The sequence below is a fragment of the Galeopterus variegatus genome, unplaced genomic scaffold (assembly GCF_000696425.1).
Source record: "Galeopterus variegatus unplaced genomic scaffold, G_variegatus-3.0.2 Scaffold4713, whole genome shotgun sequence".
NCBI classification, from domain to species: Eukaryota; Metazoa; Chordata; class Mammalia; order Dermoptera; family Cynocephalidae; genus Galeopterus; species Galeopterus variegatus.
This window is the reverse complement of record NW_007730824.1, coordinates 42,027-64,959: the sequence shown is the minus strand read 5'-3', so window position 1 is coordinate 64,959 and position 22,933 is coordinate 42,027. Positions and strand designations below refer to the sequence as shown.

Sequence of the window (22,933 nt, the reverse complement as noted above, 5' to 3'; positions counted from 1 at the left end):
GGGGGGGGGGGGGGGGGGGGGGGGGGGGGGGTCAGCAAAAGGTTAGAAGGGAAGTGAGACGACTTGGGGTTCCCTCGTGAAGGTTTCAGGGCCTGGGGGTGAAGGGAGGTTTGAGAGGGATCACTTTTCTAGGGACTCCCGGAATAAGGAGAGAAGAGAGCTGTAGGATCTTGGAGAGGGCCCTGGAGTTGGGGGGGCTCCCAGAAGATTGAGAGCTTGTGAACGGGGTTCTGCTGGGTCTGTGTGGGGTCCCGGCGTGGGGGCACTCACTTGGCCTGGGCCTCGTCCAGGCTCTGGTCGGTGATGGTCATTATCTGCTGCAGAATGTCCCCGATGTCTTGCTTCCCTCGGCCTCCCGGGACCCCCCCGCTACCCCCACCGGGGTCTCCGCCACCGGGAGGCTCGCCAGGGCCGCCAGGCTCCCCGCCCACCAATCCCAAGCCCCCCTGGCCCCCGCCTGGAGGGGGCGGCCCCAGCAACCGCTCGTCCATAGCTGGGGGGGGCCCTGAGGCCCCCTCCCTGCTTCCCCCTCCCCCCGCCTGGTTACTTCCCCCCCGAACTCGCTGAGGCCGCTGTTCCCTCCGCCCCAACCCCCGCCCGTCTCCTCCCTCCCGGCTTCCCCGGGGTCCACCCCCGGCACTGAAGGGAGATCTGGGGTACCGGCTGGGCCCCCCACAGGAGACCCCGGCCCCCGGCGGCGGAGAAAATGGAGCCGGAGAGAGAGAGAGAGAGGAGGCCCAAGCGGGGGTGTGTGTGAGAGAGAGGGAGGAGGGGGGAGGGGGAGCGAGGGAGGGAGGCAGGGGGAGGGGAGCCGGGGAGGAAGAGGAGGGGAGAAGAGAGGAGGAACAGGGCGGAGCTGGGGGCGGGGAGAGACACAGAGAAACAGAGGAACTGAGACCGAGTGGAGGAGGGGAGAGGGAAGGGAAACAAGGGGAGGAGATGGGCCTAGCGCGGAAAATGTGGGAAGGCCCCGGGGTTGGGCTGCTGCGGCCTGGGAGGGGGGCGTTGTTGGGGCTGGGGGGGCTGCCACCTGGGTTCTGAATCCGGGGTCTAGGTGATGTGGACTCTGGCCGTTGGAATGCCTGAGTTCACAGACAGCTCAGCTCATATTTCTTGTTCTAATGACTCCCCTCCCTGTTCTACTTAATTAAAACCAGGAGAAGGGGGGCTGGGGGAGATAATTAGGGAGGTCTCCAGCCGCTGCTTAATGAGCCAGTAATTAACCAGCCAGGGCGGGGAGCTGGCCTCTGGCCAGACTGGGGAGAAAGGCGTCCTCTGGCCTCACCTTCCTATCTTCCACCCCCGCCCTCTCCGCCCCCAGACACCAGTCTTCAGTCCAGAGAGGAAGTACATTTATTTGTACAACCAAAACACCAGACAGACTCAGAGCAGCAGTGGGGAGGGACGGCGGGCGGGGCTAAAGGTCCATCACCGCCTGTGGGCCCCTCAGTCTTGGGGCTGGGGGTGCTTCTGATGGAGGTGGGAAAAATAGTCGACCTCTCTTTGCTCCGCCCACCTCCTCCCTTTCTTCTTACTGGGAAGCAGGGTAGAGCTGTCTCTCAGGTCATATCCTTGGGAGATTTGTCTTCTTGGGAGGTGGAGAGGCCCGAGCGCTCAGACCCTGCCCAAGTAGTTTGACCGCTGGTGGTGTCTCCCCAGCTCAGGACGCAGACTCCCAGCCACTCCCTGAGATCCGTGGATGGGATCTGCTTACTACCTCAAGCTCCCATGTACTTGGGGAGGAAGTTGGCAACCCTACCTTGCCTATTCCCAGGGTTTGAGGACTTTCACCCCCTCCAGTTCCCAGGGAAGGTGATGAGTGCGATGAATATTGAGATTTCTGCTGGGTCTTCTAGTCTCTGGTACCTCTGCCAGGCAGGGTTGACAGCATGCAATGGGCTGCCCAACTTTGAGCCCCACGAGCAAGGAGGGGCTGGTTGGGGGCTCAAGTCTCAACAGGTGTGTGTGGGAGGCCGGGACCTTTGCTCCTCCATCCGACCCCCACCCTGAACTCTCAGCAGCAACTCCAGGAGCTCCTGTCCCCCTGGAGGGAGGGGAGGCTCTGACCTCTGGGCTTCCATCCGCTGGCACTGGAGGAGTGGAGGGAGAAGGAGAGCTTTAGTGAGGGTCTGACGGGAGAGGACCCTTGAGAGGAGCCAGGGTTGGTGTGAGGGGCACATGGGAAACCTGTGATGGGGAAGGAAGGGGTTAGGGACTGGCGATGGGGTAGATGACTAGGGAGAAAGGGGCCAAGAGACCAAGGAGGCCCAGGTCTTGCCTTCTGGGGGATGTCTTACCTGGTGACTGAGGATGGTGCTGTAGAGCTGTTCCCTGTCCTCCAGAGGCCGAGGCTGGGTGGGGCCTAGGCTTGGGGGGTTTTGGGGCACGTGGAAGGTGGCCCTCTGCTCCTCTAGACGGCGGGACTGGGCTTCAGCCACCAGATCCAGAAGGAGCTCAGTCTGCAGGGAGAGGAGGGAGGCCGAGCGGGGTCCCAGGGCTGGGGAGAGGAGGGAGAAGGACTCAGAGACCCAGAGAAGTTGGCAGACAGGAGTGGTGGGGGTGTGTGGACAGAGCGAGGTGACTAGGGACTTTGGGTCAGAGCAGGGGGGGTGTGATGGGGGACTCTGGAGGAGGTGGGGGGTGGGCCCATGATGGAGTGGGCCTTGGTAAAGGGATCAGAATGTGAGCACCAGAGGTGGCGGCTCCCTGGGCAGGTGGATGTACCTGTGTGGCGGGTCCCTGGAGGAGGAGGGGACGGAGGAGCAGATCGCCATGGCCGAGTGGTGGAGTTCAGAGGGGGCCAGCCGTGCTCATCCTGAGGGGGGCTCTGATGCCGAGACGTCCATTCCAGTCAATCAGGGGTAGGAGGGCAGGGGTTTAGGCCAGAGCCCTGTTTCCTCTCTCTGTGTCTCTGATCCTGCCTCAGTGTCCCGAAGTCTTTCCAAGTCCCCCGAGTCCACTGCCACTCACCTCCCTATCTCCCAGTGTCAGCCTCCCCTTCCCAGTGCCCAGCTCACCTGGTCACCATCCTCTTCTTCCTGGGGTCTCTCGGCCTCCATCCCCTGGAGGGGAGAAATTGATGGGGGAGGGGTGACTTGGATTTGGGAGGAGGGCAGGAATCTTGAGTTTCTGAGGGGAGTGGGGGCTGGAAGGGGTGGGGGTGAGCTGGGGGCTGGATGCCTGGGTACTGAGCAGGAAGCTGGGTTCCTGGTCAGCCCCCCCATGGGCCCCGCCCATCCCTGTCAACTTCCTCCATTGTCTATTCCCACCCAAACAGCTTGTTAGACCTCTCTTGCCCCAAGGGAGCACAGAGACTGGGAAAACCTTCTCCAGCTGCAAGAGTGGAGGGGGCTCATGGTGGGAAAGGACGCCTGGCCTTATCTCCAGAGCCTTAGTAGCCCCCCAAGCACCAGCTCTGCTCCCTCCACCCCAGCCTCCCCTTCAGCTCTGTCAACACAGGAACTAGCTACACAGGAAGTGGTTTCACTCCTCAGAATCCCCCTCCCCCCAAACCAGGTCCCTTCTCTCCCTAAGACAGGCCCTGTTGTAGGACACCCTCCCCAGCTTCCCTCAGATGTACTGGGACTGGAAAGGGCATGGTTTCAATGGGAAGCAGAGGACTCAGACCCAGGGATGTCGGACTCTCAGATATATACATATGCCTCTAGCACTGGGTCTAACACACAATAAGTATACAATAAATATGGGCCAAATAATTATCCCTGCCCTCTAGGTGTTTATGGTCTATTCAGGGGACTAGATGTGCACCAAATGTGAGAAAACGGGACAGGGTTCATTCTGGCAATAATAGTTCAGTGCAGATGAGGGGCAGGGGAAACTTCCTTTGATCATAAGAGATATAGAAATGGAAAAGACCAAGGTCAAGTAGGATCCCCACACGGGCCAGCCGCCAAAAAAAGGAAAAAAAAGTCTTCCTTTTTTTTTTTTAAAGAAATGGAAAAGGGAGAGGACCACCCCTCTGGCCTGCTCTTTGATCAATCCTAGTCAGGCTGGATGGCATCAAGGAGGTAGCAGGACAGATAGACATTTGGGACCTCTAAATGGCAACCTGCTATATCCTAATATATGGGTTTACAGCTGAGTGACTTGCAGCATGAAATGTGATAAGAGATCAGCTCCTGGGCTGGCCGGTTAGCTCAGCTGGTCAGAGCCTGGTGTTGATAACACTAAGGTCATGTTCAGATCCCGATACTGGCCAGCTGCTAAAAAGCAACAAAAAATACCTGGTTCTGCCTATTGATGCCTTGCAATCTTGGACAAATAAAATCTCTCTGTGCCTCAGTTTCTGAAAGAGTAAAGTAGTTTTAATAGCACCTACCTCACAGAGTTGACCTGAGGATTAGATGTAATATAGCACCTGGCACATAGTGAATGGCAGTTATTAGTTTTCAAAATGCCTCATGCCTACACATCTCAGGCCTATCAACATTAAAGAGGTGCCAACATGTTGCTGAAAGGTGGATAAAATTTCTTTAAGATAGACCGGCCCGTGGCTCACTTGGTAGAGTGTGGTGCTGATAACACCAAGGCCACGGGTTCGGATCCTATATAGGGATGGCCGGTTCACTCACTGGCTGAGCGTGGTGCTGACAACACCAAGTCAAGGGTTGAGATCCCCTTACCGGTCATCTTTAAAAAAAAAAAAAAAAATTTCTTTAAGATGCTCTCATTATTACATGTCAATTAAAAAATAAAAAATAAAATATACCCCATATATATGTACGATTATGTGTCAATTAAAAAAATTTAAAAAGATGCTCTCTCCATCTCCCTCTACTTGACTTGAGGCCTTAGGAATCTAAGTGGCTATAACTATATGCCCTTGGATGAGGGACAAAGGACATGCATGGCCTAGTATGTGTGTGGGATCTCCCTGGGCTACTAGACTCTGGCTTTCGGATGATACCCCAGATTAACAATGGACCCCCAACTCTACTTGTTCTTGTTCTTAAACTATACATAAAGCTCCCATCTAATGTTAGCCTAAGGCACAAAATTCTGAAAACACTATGCAGTCACTTCCATTATTTTTCCCATTCCACTTCTCAACCCCTCCAAAAGAAGAGTAACACTTCAAATCAGCTTTATTATGGATGACTGATTTGGGGTTTTTAAACAGAGATAACAGTGGCTAGAAGAGTGGCGTTTCATCCCTGCAGTGGCGTTTCTTTGTTGTGGGGCAGGGAAATGTAAGGAGTCATCAGCTGGAGTGGTCCTTGGCCACCCTTCAGCATATACACAGTGCTTGGCACATAGTAGGTGCTCAATAAATATTTGTTGGCTGTGGGCAGTAGGGACAATGGATGATAGAGGCTCATTTTGGGAACCATATACAGGAAAGAACATCTTACATCCTATTTGCCTGCAGTTCTTGGTTCCAGTTTAGTGTTAGTTCTCTTACTCCACTTATTTTCAGGGAGAGGAACTGGGCCTGCCTCATTCCAGCATCCTAAACCCTCTTTTCCAGAACTGCGGCTTCTCCGCATGGAAGATGATGCCTGTTCTAGTGGGAATACACTCATTTGGGGAGAAAAACTACATTTTCGACCCACTTTTGGGGCTAGATTTTAAAACCCGGAGGACCTTCCAGACTGGCTGTCATTTAATAGATAATCATTTTTAGAATACCCGCCCTCCTCTTTCCCCCCGTAGCTTTCTATTTTTGACCCTCTCCTCCCGGATTTAAGGGCATTACTTGGGTTGGGGGACCCCAGACAACTTGAGGGGATCCCCGCTCTGGGGAGTAAGGCAAAGAGGCGGGATCGAAGTATTGGAGGCGGGACAGCAGGCTCCCAGGGCTACCCAATCACAGGGCCTGTCATCCGCTGAAACCCTGCCCCCGCGCCTGGCCGCGACCCCAGATCTTCCTTGCACAATCGCAGGGTTGGGCCGAGGCCCACGCATGCCTGCAGAAAACCTACGGCCGCGGGGGAGCGGGCCTCCTCCGGGTAGGCTCCGACAATGCGAATAGGCCCCGCCCCCGCGAGCGGCCAAGTCTACCGACAAAGTCCGAGATTGCAGACAAGCTCCGCCCTCACGAGGGCCTGCTCCGGCTGACATAGTCCGGCAGCGCGGCAGAGCCCCGCCCCCACGCGGGGGCGCGCTTCCTGACGCGACCCGCGCGCGCGGGAAGGCCCCGGCCTCGCGGCTCGGCGCAGCTTTGTGACGCGCGTCCGGTGGCACCGCCCCTTCCAGCAGCGGCAGCAGATCCCAGTGGTTCTTCTGGCGGGCGATGTCCCGAGGCGCCAGCCCAGCTTGGTCCCGCAGCCCTCGGGTCGCCCCCAACCCCAGCAGCAGCTGTGCTACCTCCACCGCTCCTTCCCGGGCCGCCAGGAACAGCGGCGTCTGCTCCTGTACGGGAGGAAACAGCAACGGGGCGAGGTCAGGGAGGGCCACGGTCACGGGATTGGCTCTGCCTGACTCCACCCACTCGACCAGTGACCCTCCCCCTATGGGTTTTGCGGGGTTCCTGCTATTTCCGTTTCTCTCACGCCCCATTTTTTTGTGGGGAACCAGCCGCCCTGTCTAACCCTGTTGTCTTGGGCATCTTTATCGGCTCCGGCCTGGAGAAGGGAGCGGGCGGCCCGGGCGTTGTTCACGGCGGCGGCCCAGTGCAGCGCAGTTTTTCCTAGGGGGCGACGCAGAAGGTTGTTATCCCGGGGTTGGGGGCCGGACGCCTGGGTTCCGGTTTCCCACGGATCCTGACCTTGGGAGGAAGGGCTGTTCGGGCCCGCCGGGTCACTGAAAAGCGGGAAGCGTTTTCCCGGCGACCGCCGGCCTGCAGGAAGCGTTGCCCTGGTGACGTCACCGGCGCGCGGGAGGGACAATGTGGCATTGTTCTGGGGTCGGTGGGACCGGGAGACCAACTCCCGCCACAAGACCCTTCCCTCTTCCCACAGACACTTTCCTCCATTCCAGTTTCCTGTGTGCTGCGGCAGTGTGTGTTTGTTGTTGAGGATGTGGGAGGAAACTCATGCGCTCCATACTGCCACCGCACCGCAGATGTACCACCGTGACAGCAGGGTGGGAAGGAATGCCCCAGCCTCCAATCTGTCCCCCTGCTGCTCATACATTTTGCATCTCATTTCATAGCCCATCTCCTCAACTTCTCTATAGCACAATATCACCGCCCCCATCCATACCCCATTTATCTCTGGCCCCCACATCTGCTCGGGCTGCAATCAGTTCTTCAACCAAGTCTTCCACCGCCAGCCTCGCGGCCAGCATCAAGGGTGTTGTCCCGTCCTCTGCGCGCGCATCCACTGCAGTCTGTCTGCTGCGCAGTAGGAGCTGGGATGACAGAGAGAGCCAGTGACTCCTGGGGTACCCTGGACTCAGCCCAGGTTCCTCACAGTTTTATCCCCCCTCCTAGTCCATATTCAGCCATCCTCCCTTGTTTCCCTCTCAGGTCTCTCCAATCACACATGAGTTTCTCTTTGCCAAACCCTATAGGATACTTCTGCCCAGCTTTACTTGTAAGCTCACTCCCGTTCCCTTTAGGGCCCCCAGTGTGCGCTGACCTGGCAGACCTCCCGAGCATCTGCAGCCACAGCAGCGTGTAGGGGGGTTCGCCCTGCCCTGTCTGGCTGGTTGGGGTTGGCTCCAGCTGCAAGGAGGCGGCGGGCAGCAGTTGGCCGGGAAAATCGGGCAGCCAGATGTAAGGGAGTCTCCCCAGTGCCCACAGTATGAGCCTGAGGGCAGGCCCCTTCATCCAGCAGAGGTTCCCAGGGCTCAGGACTTCCCAACCATGCTTCCTGGAAGGTCCTGGAGTCCACTCCCCCACAGCAGACTGCTGACATCAGAGGTGTCACCCCATCTGTGGGTGAGACATGAAGAATGGGTCAATCAAAAGGACACTATAAGGGGGAGGGGAGAACATGGAGGTTCAGGGAGAATCACAGCTGGAGGTGTCAGGAAACCAAGGTCTGACTTTTGATTTTTGTGGCTTTAATCAAGTGACTTTTACTTTTCTCTGAGCTTCAATGTCTTCATCTGTAAAAGGAACCAGCAGGCCTTAATTCTCTAACATTCTAGGGTAGTGGTTCTCAAACTTGAATCTGGATCAGACTCACCTGGAAGACTTTTTAAAACACAGATTGCCCAACATCTAGAATTTCTGAATCAGTGGCTCTATAGTGGAACCTGAGAATGTGCATTTCTAACATATTCTGAGGTGATGCTGATTCTGCTGAGGACCACAGTTTTAGAATCACTGCTATAAGGCACTAACTCTAACATTAATTCCTCCAGTTCTGATATTAAAGAACTTTCTGGTTCTGAAAGGAGGTTTTCATTTTTTTGGTCTGGTTTGGCTTACTTACCAGGTCCACGGGTGTCAACATCAGGGGACTCCATCTCAGACTCCTGGGGAGGAGTCAGCATGGCTGCCTGAGGGAGCTCCCCGCAGCTGCTACTCAGAGGCCAGAGCTGGCACTTGGAGGGTGGGGCCCTATCTTCAGCCTTGGGGTAAGAGCAAGCATCAGTGAAGGTGGTTGACTTGTTCTTTCATTCCCTCCAGACCATTCCTGTCCCAGCCCTTTCTCCTGACCCACCTCCTCCCCCTCTTCGGGGCCTGAGCACATCACAACTCCATCCTCATCAACTTCTGCCTCTGGCTTCAGTGCCCTGGAAGGAGGTGGGTGGGGAGAGGTTATGCAAGGTTATGACCATCAGGGTCTCCACGATTTCCAGCAGCTTCTCTACTCCTCTCTCGTTCCCCTATTTTTGACTTCTGTAATAGCATTTCTTATCTCTTCTGATCATAAATATCCACACAAGAAGAAGTCCCCTCCCTGAGTCTGGGTTCCTCCTCACTCTTACTTGAGGCCGATGCTGTCCTCGCCTAATGGGGGCCGGCGTCGGTGGGGAGTTGCCTGAGTCTGAGGCCTTCGAGTGAAACCAGGGGGCAGCCAGAGGGCTCCATGCTCTCGGCGTCGACGCCGGATGAGTTGGAGGACAAGAAGAGCCCCTAGGGCCAGGAGAAGCACGCCAGCCACTGGCGAGCACAGCACAGGCCAGGGGAGCTGGTTGGTGGTGGGCACTAGTGGGAGAGACACAGTCATAAATAGGAGAGGCCATTCCTGGTGAGACTAGTCGATCTTGTGAGACCTTTGGACAAGTGCAGTAACCCCTCTTTACCTCAGCTTTCTCATCTGTAAAATGGGGATAATAGTACCTGCCTCATGGGGTTTTGGGGAAGATTAAATGAGTTAATAATGTAAAACGCTTAGAGCAAGGAACATAGTAAGCACGATGTATCAGCTATTATTCTTTTGTGTACCATGAATTGTTTGATACAGAAATGATTGGATACTCTTGGTCCAGTAGAGAAGATAAACCAGAACCCAAGGTTTGTTGGAGGGCTATGACAGAGGTTAGGATAAAGTACTTAAGGAAGGAGAATGCAGAACAAATGGACCATCCAGGAGATCCAGTTAGAGAAAGTGGGGTTAAGGAAGGTAAGTCTCCACAAAAGACATTTTGGGTCCCTGTTATCCTGTTTCATTCCGCCTCCATTGCCTACCGCTGGCATGAGTGCTGGCCTGCGAGGCATGAGAGCCATCTGGGAGCAAAGGTCAGGGGAAATGGCAGGGGGTCACCTACCGGTGCCTGCATGAGGGTGGGCAGCCAGCAGGGGTCCAGGGAGCAAGGGCTCCAGGGCCCCCACTGCGGCCATCGCAGCAAGGAAGCGAAGCAGGAGCCCAGGGTCCCAGGGGCAGCGAGATGTGTGTTGGTCGGGGCCACAGTGGGAGAGATCCACACCCATCACCACCACAAACCTGTAGGGGAGGCACCTCAGGCCCCTGTGTTGGTCCCTATGTCCCTTCCCTCCCTGTGTCCCATTAAAAAAACTAGCGTCTGGCCCTCCCCTTCACCCAGCTTCTTACCCTGTGCTGAGAGAATCTGTCTCCCTGTCCAGGGGCTGTGTTTGAGGGGCTGCTCTCTCCTGATGAGAGGGGTCTGGAATTCCTCCTAGCTCCTCTTCAGCCCGGGCCCCAGGATAGGGGTATACCATGTCCCTGCCATCACTATCCTTCCTCACCCAGAGCCCCACCCTCATAGTCAGGGATAGCACTCGGGCCAGGGAAAGCAGCTGCTGGTCCAGGGCCGGGGGGCTCAGCACCACCAGTAGGGCCAGGGAGGGTCCCCACTCTGAGTCCCCATCTTGGGGCCTGCAGTCACCCCCATCCCAGCCACATTCTGCGGTGTTGCAGCCTTTCTCGCAGTGCCCGTTGTGGAAGTGGTCGCGGCAGTACTGGTCATAGGCTGGACTGTGGGGTGAGGAGAGAGGGACTCAAGACCCCTCCAAAACCTGACTCCCCTCTTTACCCCAGAGAGAAATCCTGACATTCCATGGCTTCTAGGACTCTGGTTGCTAAGTGGGGGCAACTGTGTAGCAATGGGCTTAATCAAACCCTGGATGGTAGTCCAGACACCCTCATGTCTACTGTCACCCTTGTCTTCTAAGACCATCCTTTCTCCCAACCCTCCCAAGCTCTCCTGTCTCCTTAAAAGAGAGTCCACGGCCCTTTTCCTTTAGGGTGCTGATTGCTAGGAGAGATACTCCATAGCAACAGGGCTTTGGGAGGGAGACTTGAGGCCTGAGCTCCCACCACTCTCAGTGAGGAGCCCCAACAGAGGCTATGCCCAACATTAACTATTGATGCCACCCCACTACCCTGAGCTGGAGCCAGAGTCTTCTACTCCTACTTAGCAATATTATCAGGGTGCAAGCTCTCTGGAGCCCAAGGCTGTGGCCACACTGTAACTGAAAGGCATCTATGTCCTTCTTCCTCCCCTCACCCCCCACCTCCTTCCCTGGTGCCAGTGGGTTTCAGGCTCACGTGCAGACTTGAGGGATCTCACAGTCATAGCCATCAAACAGACATTCTTCAGAGTCACACTGTGGGTGGCACTGCCCATCCCGGAAGAGAAGCCAGCACCGGGAGTGGGAGGGACAGCCCTTCCATGGGTCTGGGACCCCCAGGGAGCAGTCCCCTCCATCCCAGTTTCCTCCTGGGCCGCTGCAGCCAGCATCACAGGCCCCATCTCCATCTCTGCCCTCACACCCCTTTGCCTCAGGCCTTTGACACCGGGGCCCTGGAGAGTTGGGAGGGCAGGAGCATCGAAAGCCTGGGCTCCCCAACCCAGGGGTCTCTGAACAGCTGCCATTGTGTAGGCATGGGGAGGGGGGGCCACAGCCTTGAGGAGCTGGTGGGGTCAGGCAGTCAGGGTCCCCATAGCCATTGAGGCAAGCACAGCGGGGTGGGAAGCCTGGCTTGGGGGATGGCAGACACAGGCCCCCGTGATGGCAGTGATGGAGGCCGCAGGAAGGGGCTCTGTGGTTGCAGGTGGGGCCTTCAAAACCCTGTGGAGGGGAGGAGAGATATTGGGAAGTACCTTGCATTATTCTTCTCATTTCCCCCCAAGCAAACTCCTGGGTTAAGATAGCACAGGGGGTCCTAGATTCTGATATCTAAAAGAGTCCTTAGAGAGCATCAAGGTAATCATTTTAGGAATGTTGAAACTATGTCCCATGGTAGTTTCACACAGTGACTTATTACATTGTGGTGAAAATGGATGAACCACAGCTGTGTGCAACAATCTGGATGAATTGTAGCATAATGCAAGTCCTGGAAGACTAAACGGTTAACAGAGTTGAACTCTACTATATTATCTTAATCCTCGAAGATAGGCTTATGTGCCTTCCTCTTCCTCTTGCGGGAGAGCAGGATAGAGGAGGACGACATAAGTAGATGTATGTTATTATATTGTAATTCTTGGGTTAGGTTCATGGGTGTTATATTGTTAGAATAATAAAATAAAAGAAGGCTGGGCACAAGCCAATGTCAGTGTATCACGAACCAAGATTTAAGATTAATCCAATTTCATGCATCTGATGCCCATAAACACCTACTCACACACATCCATATCCAGAGTTAAAAGAACTTTCCTAAGGCCATCTGGCTTGATCTTGGGGAGCTCTTGACCTTCTCTTAGGCAATGCCTGTGATCTGGAAAATTCCATTCATGCTGCCACCTGATCCTGCCTCTCACCCAACTGCTTCTGAGAGCCATTCACTGCTGTGAACTTGGGATGGCTTCCTCCAGTAATTCCCACTCCAGTGCTTCCTTGTGCTCCCCTCTAGGATTCCAGTTCAGTCATTCTCACCTTTTATCAGTATAGGGGGCAACAGAGAAGGCAGTTTTGCAGTCACTTACCTTGGGACAGTGGCAGGTGAAACCTGGGGGTGGTCCTGCTGTGGCCTCACAGGACCCTCCATGGGAGCAGGGCTGGCTCTGGCAGGGGTCTATCTCCACCTCACACAACTGGCCTGTGGTGGGGGTGAGATTAGATGTCACACATGCTTCAGTCACTGCTTCCTTCCTAGCTCATTCCTGGGACTTGGCCCAGCACTAGATGTGCAGGCAAATGGATCATGGGTCGTCTTCTCTGGGGTCGAACAGGGAGGCAGGGATGGACAAGATGACTAGGCCGCCTCATGAGTGGGGATTGACTGGGTCTCCATGGTCTGCTCAGCTGTGCCCTAGAGATGCCTGCACCTTCCCTCCTAGGCCTCACCTGTGTGTCCAGGTAGACACTGGCAGTAGAAGGCATTGGCCAGAGAATGGCAGGCTGCAGTGCCTGCGGGGTGACAGGGCCGGTCCAGACACTCATCCACGTCCCCCTCACAGCGCAGCCCCACAAAGCCTGGAGGGCAGGCACAGTCAAAGCCTCCAGGTTTGGGGATGCAGGTTCCATGGTTGTGACAGGGTTGGGACTGACAAGGGTCGGGTTCCTTTGAGCAGTTCTGTCCATTGTAGCCTGGGGCGCACTGCAGGCAAAGAGGGTCAGACAGAACCGTGAATGAGCCTAGCCAGCACTATAAGGGACCCAGCCCAAGATAGCCTGCTTAGCCCCCAACCTTCCAGATCAACAGTATCACTCAACTCACCATCCATCATCGCCACATGTGGCTTAACCCTTTTATCTCAACTCCACATGATGCACGATTGTTCAATAATAGGTAACTTAACCCTTCCCCGTCCCAAATAATCCCTATGACACACTGTCATTATACATAGTTCTGTTTTTGGTAAAACTTCCCTCACTCCCCTACCAACTCACCCACCATGCTCTCTCATGTTTTATTAATTAATTCATAAACATCTATTGAATACCTACTTTTACCAGGCACCATTATAGGCACTAGGAATACAAAGAAAATTAGAACTCCTTCCTGTTTCCATGAAGCTTTCAGTCAACCAGAGGTGAGAGACAGCTAGCATTTATTGCATGATTTGTATACTAACCTCATAAAACCCTCCTAACAACACTTTATGTAGATTGTATCATTTGATCCTCACCTTACAGATAAGGACACTAAGTCCCTGAAAGGTTAAGTGACTTGCACAAGTCACCCAGCTATAGGTGGCAGAGCTGGGATTGAATGTAGGTCTGTGACTTCATAACCAATGCCCTTAACCATTTTCTGATTGTTTCATGCCGCTCTGCTAGTGATGAGGCCTGTACCACATGCTGGGTTTTTGCAAGAGGAAGGAGAGCATGCAAGAATGGAGTACCAGGAAAACCTCAGAGAAATGGGGAAAAGGGGATTCACAAGGAATCTGAGGAGTAGCCAGAGAGCTGGACGGAGCAGGTGAGGAGGGTGATTTGGAAACCGCTGGAGGAGGGAGTTTCATGAAAGAGGAAGTAAAGTGAGTGATGGGTGCACAGAGGCTCACTGCTGATCAGCACACGGCTTTTGTATATGTTTGAAAATCTTCAAAATAAAAGGTTAAAAAATAAAAATTAAAAGTGAAATAGAGAGAGTGTGTTAGGGGATCTGCATTGTGCCTTCTATCAAAAGTTGTGGTTCTGGGCCAGCCCGGTGGCGCACTGGAGAGTGCGCCGCTTGGGAGTGCGGAGGCGCTCCCGCCGAGGGTTCGGATCCCATGTGGAGACCGGTTCCCACTCACTGGCTGAGCGCGGTGCAGGTGCAACACTGAGGGTTGCGATCCCGTTGCTGGTCCCTGGTACGGGCGCGACACCGAGGGTTGTGATTCCGTTACCGGTCAGTAAAAAAGGAAAAAAAAAAAAAAAGTTGTGGTTCTGAGCCCAGAAATCAGGCTAATCGGACTAGAGTCCCAGCTTTGCCTGTCCTGGCTTAGTGACCTAGACCACCAAGGAGAGGCTCTAATCCAGCCTGGAGAGAAGTTAGGGACATCTTCCTGAGAAAGGTGCCTCCTGGGCACCATCTGGTGGAAGAGGGGTTGGGAAGGCATTCCAGACACTGGCAACAGCAGGGATAAAGGCTGAGTCAGCGTGGGGTGTGTAGGAAAGCCAGCAGCATTTTTGTGTTGCTGAAGCTCAGCGGCAGGGTGGGGGTGGGGAGAGATGAAGCCCAGGAAGTAGGCAGGGCTGGGTCATGCAGGGCCCTGGGCTTTATTCTGAAAGAGGTGGGCAGCCACTGAAGGGCATTCAGCAGGGGAGTGACAGGTCAGCTTAACATTTTCAGTAGTGTACGCTGGTAGTGGGGTAAAGCCTGAACCTAAAGGAGGACAGTGTAGAGGCAGGGATGATAGTTAAGAAGCTGATGCAGCTATCCAGGCAGAATGTAGCAAAGACCTTGACCAAGGCAGTGGGAAAGGACAGAGCTGGGAAATATTCAGGAAGTAACATGTTATGACTTGGTAGTTAGTTGGACGTGTGGGGTACAGGAAAGGGAGGAGAAGTGGATATATTGGGTCCCCTCCCCATCACGACTTTCTCTCACATCCAGTCCCCCTTGTCTTCTCTTCCCCCTCCCCTCTAAACCCTCTCACCTGGCAGAGATACCCATTGGTCTGGGCCACGCAGGTGGCCCCGTGCTGGCAAGGCCTGGACTCACAAGGGTTCACATTGTCCTGGCATAAGCTGCCTTGGTATCCAGGAGGGCAGTGGCAGAAATAGGAGGGGCCGCTATCGATGCAGAGGCCTCCATTCTGGCACAGGGAAGAGACATCTATGCCTGGGGAGAGAGACAGGGATATGTAAAGATAAGGGGGTGGAAGGGTGTTCAGGGGGCCCCAGGCACTGAGCAGAGAGGCCTTTACCTTGGGGGCCACTCTGAGCCTAAGGACTTGGTAACTCCTGACACTGAAGAGGTTAAACTATCTAGTTCCCCCTCTACCCTTTTCTGCCAGAATATGGGAGAGATACCTCTTAGGCTTAGCAGAGTGACTAAGTCACTGTTTTCTTGGCTTAAAAGAAATCTTAACCAAGAAATAATTCAAGGGACGCTTCAGGCAGAGACATGTGGCTTAGCTAGTGGCCCAAGCCTCTCCCTTGAATTTTGCATCCTCTTCGAGTTTCTCTCACTGTAATTCCCATCAACCACCCCCTAACCTCACACAATCTCTTTCCTGAGCTCTTCTTGAATGTGTGTGTGTGTGTGTTTGTGGGGGGGGGGAGTATTCTTTTACAAGGGGGTTGGTGTAACGTCAAAGTGACTTGGGTGGGGTGAAATGTGTTGAGTATAGTTGGGTTAGATGTGGCCTGCTCTGGTTAAATTGTGTTGATCATGAGTTGAGTCGCTCCATGCTGAGCTTTGTCCCTGGTGCTTGTGTTAAACTCGAGTCTTGATGACTGGGCTGGTTGGTGTTGTTTGAGTTGTGTTCAGAGTGGTGACAGGAGTTGAGTTAGTTGTATAGGCCTCCCTAGGTGTTGAACAGTAGAATCAATAACTGTGGTTGGCCTGTGTTTTTGGCTCAGACACTAGTTTTGGTCAAAGGCTGAGTGTGGGTGGCCTTAGGGATGGAGGAGAGGAGGATGCCCTTTGTTTCTTCATCTGCTCCCAGTCAGTCCTTGGGCTGGTACCTTGGCTCAGCGCAGCCTTCTGGCAGGAGGACAGTGGGAGGTTGCAGAGTGGCCCAGTCCATCCCTGGAGGCACAGGCACTGGAAGGACGGCCCAGTCTGGAGGCAGTGGGAGTGGTGTGGACAGGGCTTCTGGGCACATAAGTCCATCAGAGTCTGAGGGTTGGGAGGAGCATGAGGCAGGACAGAGCATCAGATGGTCCTCTGCCAATGGCAGCTCCTCAAAATCCCTTACCTCTAAAACTCTCTCCTGAGTGGTCTGGGACCAGGTGACCCTCCCTGGTTTCCTTCAACACCCATGTCCCAGAACAGCTCCTGGGATCTGAAATCTGTTCAGTCCTTCCTTTTTCTTCATTCTACACAAACCTCAAGCCAGACACCCAGCTCCTAGACCTCCATACCTGCCTTCACATGGATACCTCTCCCAAGCTTCCCTGCTGCCCACCTTTATGTCCCCAGGCCCCTCTCACTGGAGTGCTCCCTCCTCAGCACACCTGGCTCAATGCCTCTCACCTGGCAGCTGCCTCCTGTGTAGCCAGGGGGACAGAGGCAGTGGGGACCCTGAGGGCTGTCTTGGCAGGTCGCCCTGTTCCTACAGGGGCTGGACAAGACAGAGACAAGGCACAGTAGGAAAAAGTTCTGGGAAACAAGGGGGAGGGAGTGCATGATTCAGTGGGGAGGCAAGTACTGGAGAGATGGGAAACCGGGAGGGAGGGCACAATGAAGGGCCTGGGGTGTGGAGTGGGAGGCAGCCCGGAGCCCAAGGGGAGATGGAGAGGAAGGCTGGGAAGGCTGGGGGGGCTCCCTCCCTTCCTCCAGGGGACTTTGTGCCCTGCTCACCTGTCTGCACAGCTGGGGAGGATCATTTCCTCACAGCGTGGGCCCTGGAAGCCCATGGCACAGAGGCAGGAGAAGGTGCCAGGCCCATTCACACAGGTACCCCCATTGAGGCACGGGGCTGGAGAGAGGAGGCTGTGAGGGGTTGGGTTCTTTGCCTGTAACCTGGCCTGTGACCGCACACAGGGCATCCGCTCCCAATGAAAACAACAGCTCACCTCTGTTCAATTAATTTTTTTTTTTTTTCAAAGGATGACTGGTAAGGGGATCTCAACCCTTGGCTTGGTGTTGTCAGCACCACGCTCACCCAGTGAGCAAACCGGCCATCCCTATATAGGATCCGAACCTGTGGCCTTGGTGTTATCGGCACTGCACTCTACCGAGTGAGCCACGGGCCGGCCCATTTCGATGTTTTTTTGTTTGTTTTTGGACCTTTTTGAGACCGGCCACACCGCACTCAGCCAGTGAGCGCACCAGCCATCCCTATATAGGATCCGAACCTGCGGCAGGAGCGTTGCTGAGCTCCCAGTGCCGCACTCTCCCGAGTGCGCCACGGGCTCGGCCAATTAATTTTTTAAAGATACGGCACAAACACACCCTGCCCAGTCCTCCACCCCCGTGTGGCCCAGTCCTAGGACATGGTGGGCACTCACCAGACACACAGTGGTCAGTACTGGTTTGGCAGTGGGGCCCTGTGTGGCTTGGAGGGCAGGTGCAGGAGTAGCCTCCAGGGCTGGGGCTGCAGGAGCCACCATTGAGACAGGGCCCTGAGTGACAAGCTGTTACCTCCTCAATACAGGTAGGACCTGAGGGAAACAGGTGGGGTCTGAGAAAGGGGGTCCTCCCACCTCTCCCTCCACCCTCCTACTCTTTTCTTTCCCTTCCCTTCCTCATCCCCAGCCCTATCGTTCTCCCCCATCCAACCCCTTTTCTTTTCTCACCACCTCCCGCACATCACTGGTGTCCCCTGAAGCCCATGCCCAATTCTCCTTTGTGGTGACTGAAACACAGAGCCCTTGGTTATATGCCTTGCCCTGGATTTAGGGGGCGACCAGCCCAGGGTTTACATGGTTTAGGGAGGGCCTCACCTGTGTAGCCTGTGGGGCAGGTGCAGTTGTAGCCAGAGGGCTGGGGGTAGCAGGTCCCCCCATGGGCACAGGGCGTGGAGATGCAGCCGCCCAGCTCTGCCCCACACTCTGGCCCTGTCCAGCCCACATCACACACACATGAAGATCTGGTCATAAAGAGAAAGGGGAGAGTTTTTCTCTCCTCCTAGTGCATCCTCTCCCCTCCCCATTGGCCAGACCACTATGATCTTTTATTTTGGCCCTGAGATTCTGGCCTCTTTCTTCAATGATTTTGCTCTCAGTATCGCTCTGCTTCCCATGTCTCTCTCTCTTTCTTTTTTCCTTTTTGTCTTTTTTCGTGACCGGCAACGGATCGCAACCCTCAGTGTCGTGCCCGTACCGGACTGGGACGGGCAACGGAATCGCAACCCTTGGTGTTGCTCCTACACCTCGCTCAGCCAGTGAGCGGGAACCGGTCTGTATGTGGGATCCGAACCCTCGGCGGGAGCGCCACCGCACTTCCCAAGCGGCGCACTGCAGCAGTACGCCACCGGGCCGGCCCCTTCCCATGTCTCTTTCATCCCCTGCTCATTTTCTCCAACAAGATTTAATATAGTTGACCCTTGAACATATGGGGGCTGGGTGCTGACCCCTGTGCAGTCGAAAATCTGTGTATAACTTTTGACTCTCTTAACTACTTAACTACTACCTAAGTAGATGCATGCTTTCTCCTAGGCTGGAAGATGTTACCTCTGGCAGTGCCCATGGTGGCAGGTGCAATTGTCCTCAGCAGGGGCACAACCAGGGCTTCCATCAGGGCAGAGGCAGTGGGCCTTTTCTTCCTGATCCTGGCATTGCTTTGTGGGCTGGCACAGGTTGGGGGCACACAGGGGAACCTCACAGAGCTGGCCTGGGGTGAGATGTATCAGAAAGAAAACAGTCCCTGCACGTCCATGATGGGGTCAAAGTGTCCTCAGTTCTTATGCATGACTCACTCACTCCTCCCAAAACTCATCCTACAATGGCTCCCTATTGCTTTCAGGATACTGTTGAGCTTCCTCAGAATGGCACACAGGGTCCTGCATGATGTGACCTTCCTACAACTGCTGTGTTTCTCATCTTTGCCTCTTTGCACCCTAAGCTCAGGATCTTGTACAGTTTCCTAAGTGGGGCGTGTTTTCTTCCCTCTGTGACTTTGCACACGTAGTTATCTCCAGCTAGAACATGATGTCTGGTGTTCTGTCTTGACAAACTCTTACTCATCTTTCAAGACTCAGCTCAGCCATCACCTCCTCCATGAAGCCTTCTCATCATTAGTCTGGGTTGGCTGGTCCTTTGTGCTCCTACAGGACCCTGTGCATTCCTCTCTCAGAGCACTTCTCTGGGCGATAATCAACAGGAGACTTGTTGGCTTCTCTGCATTAGATTTAAAGCCATTTGAGGAGAGCAACTCTCAGTCAACTTTGCTTCTGTGTCTGGCATAATAGGACTTAATAAATGGTTGCTGAATAAGCAAGTGAGTAGCTTTCTTTGAGCCCTGTCTTCTACTCCTGAGCCTCAATCACACCATTCATGTAACAGCTGCCCTCGTTCCCATGGTTGTATGGTTGTGCAGGTTTTGTACTGAATAACTTTAAAGGTTACCATCCTCATTCTATTCTCACATCCCAACCATCAAACACCCACCAATGACCTCTGCTCCACCCCAAATGGACTCAAATATCCTGCCAGTCCTTTCCAATGCTTCCCCTGCTGACCTGTGAAGCCAGAGGGGCAGAGGCAAAAGAAGGCTCCTGGGAGGTCAAGGCAGCTGGCTCCAATGGGGCATGGGCCACTCAGGCACTCGTCCACCTCTGTCTCACAGCGTGGCCCTTCAAAACCTATGGCACAGCAGGAGTGTCAGGGACCTGCACAGACATCTGCCACCATCCCCACTCTCTCCTCCAGTGTCTGAGCCCCAGTTTACCTGGAAGACACACACAATGGAAGGCTCCAGGCTGGTCCTGACACTGCCCGCCGTTGGCACAGGGTGAGCTTCTGCATTCGTCCATGTCCTCCTCACACCGGGTGCCGGTGAATCCTGGTGGGGCAGGCAGTGGGTTGGGAGAGAAGGCCAAGGTCACTGAGGGAAACACAGTGTAGTCCCTCTCCTTGCTAGGAAAGGTGAATCTGTAGGGCTTCCCAGAGAAGGTACCTGTAATGGGGGGTGTGGGGTGATAGGAAGGTGATGCAGAAAAGGGGAAACTCAGCCACCTGCCAGCTGTGTGACTTTGGGCAAGCTACTCAACCTTTCTAGGCTCCAGTTTCCTCTTCTGTAAAGGGGGCATAATAGTGGAACCTACCTCATGGTACCATTGAAAGGATTAAATGACATAATGCCCAAAATGAACATAGCCAAGTGCCTGGCCTGGAGTAAATATTCAATGAATGTAGTTATTATCACAGCAGGGGGCAGAGGGATGCCCCATGAAGTGCCCCATGAAGAAAGGCTTGGGGCAGCTTTCCCTGCACCCTTGGTGAGCAGTGCCAACACAAGCCTGGGATGCCCAACATGCAGGGAGAGTACACAGAGGAGTCTGCAGGAGGGCTGGAAGGGAGGGATGTTTGGGTAATTCGGCAGGACAGAGATGGGAGTGGGTAAGTAAGTGAGGGAAGATCTGGGGATGTAACAGGAAGAGAGTTTGGGGAGCAGGGAAAGAATAGGAGAAAAGGGGACTCTTTGACCAGGCTACAGAGAGCTTCAAGAAGCCTGGGTGATTGCTGAGCCTGAACTTTGGTGATTCAGAGGCCTGGGGGATGAGGGGGGCTGGAGTGGAGTTTGCACCCACCGGGTGGGCAGATGCACAGGAAGCTGTTGAGCAGGTCGTGACAGTCAGCATGGTTCAGGCAAGGAGCGGAGGCACACTCATTGGTCTCCACCTCGCAGAGATGTCCTTCTAAGCCTGGGGACATGTGTGTCCTGAGAGGGGAGGCCCAGCCAGGCTGGGCCCGCTTTGGCTGCTCCCCTTCTGCCTGAGAGACCCCAGTTCTAGAACCAGCCCTGCCCCTGACTTGCCGTGTACCCCCATCAAGCAGCCCCTCCCCTGGTGCTGTGTGCATGTGGGTTGTACAAGATGAACCCTGAGGTCCTGCTGCTCTGCGATGTGTGGCTCTGTCTCCTTCAGTTGTGAAAGCTCAGGGAGCAGGAGACTTGTGGGGTCCTGTAGGAGCACTGGGAGGAAGTGCCTTTTGGGGGCATTCCTATGTACACATAGAGCAGGACTTACCCCGGAGGGCTGACCAGCTGGGAGGCCCTCAAGGTACAAATGGCACCAGTGGGCATCTGCTTGAAGGGGGATTCTCTCTTGTTTCACATCGGCAGGCCTCTGTGCCAGGGAGACCAGGGTTCTCAAAGTGGGGGAATTTGAAGGGCATTTGGGAAGCTGTGTCCCATTGCTTTGAGCTGGTCCTGGTCTCCACTGTCTTGCCCAGAACTGAGGTGGGATCAACGTCTGGACCTTAGCTGTCTCCCTCTTCTTGCCTGGGGAACCTGTCTCTGAAGCTCCTTGATATCTACAACCTTGTCCCTTGGATTACTGAACATTTTTTTCTTATTTTTCTACGATTGTCTGTGGGTGACCTGAGCCACTATTCGTGGGTGCTGCTCAGCCAGGTGGTATAGTGTAGTGGTTATAACTATTGAAGTTCTTGGTTTGAATCTTGGCTCTGCCACTCATGAGCTGGGTAACCTTGGACAAGTCACTTAAACTCTCCGTACCTCAGTTTCTTCATTTATAAAATGGGCATTGCAACAATGCTAACTTCATAGGCTTACTGTAAAGATTAGATGAAATAACACATGTAAGATGTTCAGAGAGTGCCTGGAACAAAGTTTGATATTACTTTTTTGGTTTTATCCAGCTCCCTGGTGTTGACTCTGTCACTCTCTCCCTGGGGAGACTTTCCCCCTTAAAACTGACCTGGAGATGGGTGTATCCTTGTAGCCCTCCTTCCCTGTTGCACCAAATTCAGGTGCACAAGCCTTTGGGATTTTAAGGGATTACCCTCTCTCTACAGAGGAGAGTTTCTGTGAGTAGGGGAGCATTCTGGGTTGGCATGTGGCTGCAGCATGGAAAGTTTATTAGCTGCTATTCTACACTTCCTCGCTGGGCCGCTGTATACAGTGGGCCAGGTTGTGCACTCTACGATGACTGTGAAATGAATGGCAGCCCCATGGAGTTGAGCAGTGCACAACCTCACTACCCTCTGTGGCAGCCCTTCCCCTAGGGGCCATGGGTGTCCCAGGGTTGTCATCTGGGAGTGGGGAGAGCAGAAGCATCCTGTGCTACCTGACCCCAACTGGCCCGATGCTGTCATTGCTTTGGATGGAGAGGTGATTCCCAGTGGGTTCAGGGTTAGTTCTCTGCTTCCCCCACCCACACCACATTCAGTTGGTACCTGGTGGGCAGAGGCAGTGGAAGGTGGCAAGTAGGTCCAGGCAGGTGCTGCCTGGGTGGCAGGGCTGGGACAGGCACTCATTGTGATCAGCCTCGCAGCGGGAGCCAGTGTAGCCAGGTGGACAGAGGCAGTTGAAGGAGCCAGGGGTGTTGAGGCAGGAGCCGCCATGTTCGCAGGGACTGGGACCTTGCTGGGCTGCAGGGAGAGAAGAGCTGGGAGTCCACAGGGGCCATAGATGGGACAGACAAGGAGGCCAGGCTGTCAGGGAAGGTGTGGGGACATGTTTGTGGCAGATGCGACCACATCGAGGAAGGAGCTTGTGTCTTTAAGATGGAGAAGAACTTAGGGGGCAAATCTGAGGGGCCTCCAGGGCTGAGCATTGATGATAGGACCATGTAGGGAAGAGATGCCAAATCTGGACAAATTCAAGGAAAAAGACGTTTGTTGTTTGAATTTGAAAATTTGCCCTTTTCTGTCCTCAGTGCAGAGGCCTATCTGGGGCTCAGAGAGGCTCTGAGGTGGGGCTGCCTCACCCATCTGGCACTCGTCCAGGTCCTGGTGGCAGGTGGGCCCTGAGTAGCCGGGCTGACACAGGCAGAGTGTGGAGCCTGTCAGGGGGTTGGTGCTGCACTGGGCTTCCCCGTGGCATGGCTGGCTCAGACACATGTCTTCCAGGTGGCACAGGAGGCCTGGGGGGGGGGGGTCAGGGTGGGG

General features: G+C 54.6%; 3 protein-coding genes across 3 annotated transcripts in view; all 3 read right to left on the bottom strand.

Annotated features, from left to right (window-relative positions):
* Window positions 1–510, bottom strand: part of PBX2 (pre-B-cell leukemia homeobox 2) — a 4,961-nt gene extending 4,451 nt beyond the window's left edge. Inside the window, exon 1 of the mRNA XM_008588183.1 lies at window positions 271–510. Coding sequence (XP_008586405.1) covers window positions 271–491 — 221 coding nt within the window. The 5' untranslated portion in view covers window positions 492–510. The remainder of the gene's footprint in view (window positions 1–270) is intronic.
* Window positions 511–1,335: 825 nt separating this feature from the next.
* Window positions 1,336–3,523, bottom strand: GPSM3 (G-protein signaling modulator 3). The gene is made up of 4 exons (XM_008588182.1): window positions 3,018–3,523; window positions 2,725–2,827; window positions 2,298–2,497; window positions 1,336–2,090 (listed from the first exon to the last, which is right to left on the bottom strand). The coding sequence occupies exons 1-4, from the start codon at window positions 3,222–3,224 to the stop codon at window positions 1,953–1,955; spliced, it is 648 nt and encodes a 215-aa protein (XP_008586404.1). The 5' UTR covers window positions 3,225–3,523; the 3' UTR covers window positions 1,336–1,952.
* Window positions 3,524–5,087: 1,564 nt separating this feature from the next.
* Window positions 5,088–22,933, bottom strand: part of NOTCH4 (notch 4) — a 21,732-nt gene continuing 3,886 nt past the window's right edge. Inside the window, 25 exon segments of the mRNA XM_008588181.1 lie at window positions 5,088–5,763; window positions 5,766–6,372; window positions 6,552–6,649; window positions 7,164–7,311; window positions 7,542–7,837; window positions 8,343–8,470; window positions 8,542–8,646; window positions 8,842–9,061; window positions 9,625–9,800; window positions 9,909–10,292; window positions 10,866–11,389; window positions 12,244–12,356; window positions 12,605–12,857; window positions 14,848–15,032; window positions 15,881–16,034; window positions 16,392–16,479; window positions 16,719–16,836; window positions 17,369–17,521; window positions 17,804–17,949; window positions 18,533–18,692; window positions 19,540–19,662; window positions 19,749–19,862; window positions 20,611–20,724; window positions 22,220–22,414; window positions 22,753–22,908. Of these exon segments, the coding sequence (XP_008586403.1) occupies window positions 5,678–5,763; window positions 5,766–6,372; window positions 6,552–6,649; window positions 7,164–7,311; window positions 7,542–7,837; window positions 8,343–8,470; window positions 8,542–8,646; window positions 8,842–9,061; window positions 9,625–9,800; window positions 9,909–10,292; window positions 10,866–11,389; window positions 12,244–12,356; window positions 12,605–12,857; window positions 14,848–15,032; window positions 15,881–16,034; window positions 16,392–16,479; window positions 16,719–16,836; window positions 17,369–17,521; window positions 17,804–17,949; window positions 18,533–18,692; window positions 19,540–19,662; window positions 19,749–19,862; window positions 20,611–20,724; window positions 22,220–22,414; window positions 22,753–22,908 (4,844 nt within the window). The 3' untranslated portion in view covers window positions 5,088–5,677.